Source organism: Hydractinia symbiolongicarpus, chromosome 1 (genome assembly GCF_029227915.1).
Source record: "Hydractinia symbiolongicarpus strain clone_291-10 chromosome 1, HSymV2.1, whole genome shotgun sequence".
Classification (NCBI taxonomy): Eukaryota; Metazoa; Cnidaria; class Hydrozoa; order Anthoathecata; family Hydractiniidae; genus Hydractinia; species Hydractinia symbiolongicarpus.
In genome coordinates, this window is record NC_079875.1 from 27,518,173 (window position 1) to 27,523,560 (window position 5,388).

General features: G+C 36.5%; 1 protein-coding gene across 1 annotated transcript; it reads right to left on the minus strand.

The window, feature by feature from the left end:
- Positions 1-2,443: 2,443 nt before the first annotated feature.
- LOC130648885 (piggyBac transposable element-derived protein 4-like) lies at positions 2,444-5,055 on the minus strand. Its single transcript, XM_057455007.1, has 2 exons — positions 4,704-5,055; positions 2,444-4,543 (listed from the first exon to the last, which is right to left on the minus strand). Exons 1-2 carry the CDS (start codon positions 4,868-4,870, stop codon positions 2,578-2,580), a joined length of 2,133 nt encoding a protein of 710 aa, XP_057310990.1. The 5' UTR covers positions 4,871-5,055; the 3' UTR covers positions 2,444-2,577.
- Positions 5,056-5,388: the final 333 nt, after the last annotated feature.

Here is a 5,388-nt window from a genome sequence, read left to right on the forward strand (position 1 = left end):
ATAAAACAGCACTGAAGACACAAGAAGGAAAAACGAGTACGTTGGAGAAGTGCATAAACACCCAAGACAAGTCCTTAAAAAAGCTGTGTGAAGAAATAAAAAAGAAGGACAAGGAACTAGCTACCTTGACACAAGAACTTGATGAGCTGGAGCAATATGGACGCCGTCCGATGATCAACATCAGTGGTGTACCTAGAAAACCAAAGGAAAACACAGACTTAATAGCTATTAATGTAGCCAAAGCTATAGGCATAGACTTGAACATTGCTGATATTGAAGTCTCCCATAGAGTTCCATCTAATAATAATATAATAGTAAAATTTATTCAAGACGAACTCGAGATGCTGTTTTCAAAGAAAGGCGTAGGCTAAAGAACGTTACTCTAGGGAAAATTGGAATTATGGATGAGAATGATAACGATGATCAGGAAGTAAAATTGCAAAACCAAGTCATTTACATAAATGAAAGTTTAACAAGAGCAAAAGGTGACCTCCAGAAATATGCGAAAACACATCTTCTGAAAACAAAGAAATTTAAATTTATATGGACTAACAATGGGAAAATTCTCGCAAGACAATCTGACGATACTGATGAGATTACCATTTCTTCAAAACGTCAAGTTGATAATTTACGTGATGCCAACTAGCCAGTTCAATTCTTTTTGCATATTTAGCCAGGTATTATCCTCATTATATTATATAGAGTTTTTGTTTTGTTTTTACACATTTTACAACGACTTATCCATATTTTAGTTATATTATTCATAGTATTTGCCTCAGATGAGTTTACATGACCAAGAATTTGTAGTTTGTCATCTATGCAAAATGCAATCTGAGACAGAGGTCATATATTGTGATTGTTGCAAAACTTGGCTGCATCGAACATGTTTAGGTATGTCACTGACACAATTCAGAAATTTATCACAGCAGGATGGAGCTTGGTTTTGTATGGTTTGTCTTAGAGATGCCATGCCTTTTTGTAATCAAACTAATGTTTACATTGATTCTATAACTTTTAATTCTAGTGTTAGAATTTTTGCCCCTATAGAACTATATTGTGTAAAATGTGAACATAAAATTAATAATGCCTTTAAGAGTAAATCCAATGGTTTGTACTGTAATGTAGGGAAACATCATGTTCATTTCAAATGTCTGAGAATACCGAAAAGTCAAATACAACAACAAAATAATGAAATCTGGTCCTGTCCAGATTGCTATCCATTCCCTTTTTTTACTGTAGAAAATACAGAAATTCAAACACAACTTTCATATAACTCCAACTTCAACTGCTCTTGTAAAAACTCTACACCCAATTTTTTCTGTGAAGGTCTTCCTTCCTTAACTCTTTCTATACCACGTGAATTTCATGGTAAATTTGGTAGCCCTTGAAAAAGCCTCATATCTTTTGATTGAAACATTATTAGGAAATCTATGACCCCTCAAAAGAAAGGTAAAAGATCAAGGATTCCAAATAAAAAAAAAAATTTCAAAATTCATAATGGCCAAAATCCATAATGGCGGAAAAGCTGTTGAAATTTTTAGAGAAAATGGTAAGTTTTTATATTCTCTTGTTTCTAACTTGTTTTCACATAGTTGTAGGGTGATTTCTTTGCTTAAAAAGTTGTACCCCATTATATTTCTGACACTTTACAAAAAATTTCAGGTCAAAAGGACTATTAGTTCCGGAGTTATGGTCAAATTAAGCCGGTTTCTTATTTTAGTAAGAATGTAACCGTAAAATATTCATAAAAAATGGAAAAGTGTACCCTAAATAAAGTCTAATAACATAATACTTACTAGTTCCTAGAAAGTCAATGACCCCTCAAAAGAAAGGTAATGTATCAAAGATTTTTATTGTGAAAAAAAAAAGAAAATCTAAACCGGTTGAAATCCATAATGGCGGAAAAGATGTGAAAATTTCTTCAAAATTGTGCGTAAAAATGAATTATTTGATCAAAAAATGACTTCCACTTGGTTTTAGAGTGATGTTTTTGCTTACAAAGTTGTACCCCATTATATTTCTGACACTTTGCAAAAAATTTCAGGTCCAAAGGACTATTAGTTCCGGAGATATGGTCAAACTAAGCCGGTTTCTTATTTTAGTAAAAATGTAACCGTAAAATATTCATAAAAAATGGAAAAGTGTACCCTAAATAAAGTCTAATAACATAATACTTACTAGTTCCTAGAAAGTCAATGACCCCTCAAAAGAAAGGTAATGTATCAAAGATTTAATTTTGAAGAAAAAAAAGAAAATCTAAACCCATTGAAATCCATAATGGCGGAAAAGCTGTGAAAATTTCTTCAAAATTGTGCGTAAAAATGAATTATTTGATCAAAAAATGACTTCCACTTGGTTTTAGAGTGATATTTTTGCTAACAAAGTTGTACCCCATTAAAATTCTGACACCTTGCAAAAAATTTCACGTCCAAAAGACAATTAGTTCCGGAGATATGGTCACATGAAGCAGCCTCCTCCTATTTAGAGAATTATCGTAAACCGACGAATAATCGGTTCAAATCCTAATAAAGAACAGGAATACAAACAAAAGAAAATTTGCACAAATGAATGTTTTTCCTAGTGTTTGAATGTTGTATGCCACTTCTGAAAACAATTATTTTCTTTTGTAAAGTGCAAATAAACATCACATTGTGGAGCAGAACACTTCGTGTAAACACGGACTTGCTTCTTCAACTCTGCGTAACAGACTTTACAATTTCGTTTCTCTTCGGTGAATACCGGCATATGTTCAGTGTTATATCTCTTATCAATGGGAGCTTGGAAGTTATTGTAAACAGGAGGATCTGCATACTCTTCCATACTGGTTAGTTGCCTGATAACAGCCTCTCGAAAAACAAGCAAAGCGTAAGACTTAGGTCGCTTGAGCCCCGGAACATCAGGGTTACGGGAGCGATGCAATTGAAACAGTATGAAACCGTTGACTAAACCAATGTCGATCATGTGGAAGAACAGAGTTTTCCACCACCTTACACATTTTCGCAGCATGTTGTATTTTGCTAGATATTGGTCGGATTTATCTACACCATTCATATAAGAATTGTACCGTTGGATGCATTCTGGTTGTCTAACCGTAACTGTAGAAAATTTACCATCAGCTTTGACTTTCCTTTGTACTTCAACAAATTTATCTGCCCTGTCAATGGTGCTCACCATGGTAACCACTTTGTTGTCTTTCCATTGAAGACACAACGCTTTATCTTCACGGCTCCATCTCATAGCTCCCCGGTGTTGTTTAGGTGCCCAGCTCTTTTTTCCTCCCTTCATCGAATCCGGAAAACCTTTTCTGCTTTCAACCACTGTTCCACAAGACGGAGTTTGGTGTTTGAGAAGATCAATGACCAAAATGCATGACGTGTAAAAGTTGTCAAAGAAAATATGATATCCTTGATTCAAGAAGGATTCTGCCAAGGTCATCACAACACCATATCCAAGCCCGTGTTTTGGATGGACAACTCTATCCCCACTCCCCGTGTAAACACTAAAGTCACATGTATAACCAGTCTTGCTGTCGGCAATTACCCAGAGTTTGATACCAAATTTAACCGGTTTGTTCTTGATATACTGGCGGATACCAGAACGATGTTTCGACTTGACAAGGCGCTCATCAACTGCTAAGTTTTGTTCTGGTTGGAACAGCGTGCGGCAACGATTTCTAAAATGATCGATGAACGGTGCGACCTTCTTTAGCTTATGACCTTGTTCCTCCTCCTCAGGATCCACAACATGTAGCATGGACAACAAAGCGTAGAACCTACTCCTGGACAGCATCTCCCTTGCCCATAAACCATGAAACAGTGATTTGACACTCCAGTATCGGTCGTGTCGCGGTAGCCGCACGATACCCATGTACATAAGTAAAGCGATAAATTGCTTCATCTCGTGGACAGAGGTTTCTTTCCATGACCCATCTTTTTTTGCACAACTTTTCTTTTTGCTGATGTTTCTCCAGCCATATGTATTAGTATGCTTCACTATATCCTGAATCAATTCCTCACTAAAGAATAGTTGGAAAAAATCAATTTCTTGAACGCCGCGTATCAATGGAACATCACAATGCAATCCTGGGTCACGTGTCGGAGTAAAATCTGGTAGAATGTTTGGAGTATCTGGATCATCATAACTCTTGGTATTCTTATGTGCTACTGGCTCCTTATTAGCTGGCTTCTTATTGGCTGGTTTCTTGTTAGCTGGCTTCTTTTTACCTTTTTTTGTAGAGGTATGTTTCTCGCAAATGTTTTCTTTGTTATCGCAGTCATCATCGGTTGACCCCAAATCAATAACCTGTTTTCGAGGACGGCGCGTGCGACGAGAAATTCTCGTACTGGGCTCATTAGTGACTGTGGCATGGTCAGGAACATTATTATTGGCACAGAATGTTAGAGAAACAGCAGAATTTAGAGCAGTTACTTGACTTTCATTGTTCAACGTTTCAGTCGAGTTTGTGGACAGCGGCGGTGGCGGTGAAGAAGGAGGCGGTGATGAGCGACCGACAAGATTGCTTTCAACATCAGCATTTGGATCACTAAAAATAAAAGGAAGCAATCACCCTGAGAAAAGTCTTACCATCACCTTTTATTGAGACTGTTTAAAAGTAGACATCAAGTATGTTACATAAAATAATTACAAGACAGGTTCCAAGCGAGAAACGCATAAGCACAGAAAAAGGACGATAAAGCACTTACTTTTCATCCCAATCCGAGTAGTAACCCAATAAAGCATTATCTATTCTTTCTTCTTCGTCACTACTGAGGCCCCCATGACATGAATCGATGTCAGAATCATCAGTTTCAAGCATATAATTGACAGCATCTTCAAGAGAAATTCTCCTTGAGCTTCCAGCCTTCGCCATTTTGTTTTTTGAATGTTTGTGATGTTGCTGGCCCGAATCTACAACTCACACGGAAACGAAAATACTTGAATCTGATTGGCTGATTCAAAAGCCGTATTTTGAGCTTTTATAGCCTGCGAGACGACCAGTGGTTGTTTCACAATTCGATTTTGAAGTCATCAGTCCCACAGGACTGATTTTAGCTGGGGCGGTATAGAAAGAGTTAAACATTAATTTTTTAAATTCAATGAGGAACCCCTTTGACAAAGAAGAGAATCTCATAGGCTCAAAAAAGTTCAAATATTATGAGTTACACGATTTTCATAAATTGGAAAATCGTGTTAACAATGATAGTCTATCTGTACTACACTGTAACATCAGGTCATTCGAACAAAATATAAGTAAGTTAGAGATCACACTTCAACAACTTCAACACAACTTTGATCTTATCGGGCTCAGTGAAACTTGGGATCCTAAAAATAACACTAGGAAAAAACAATTTCATAATTTGGATGGGTATCACACTGTTGAAAGAATAC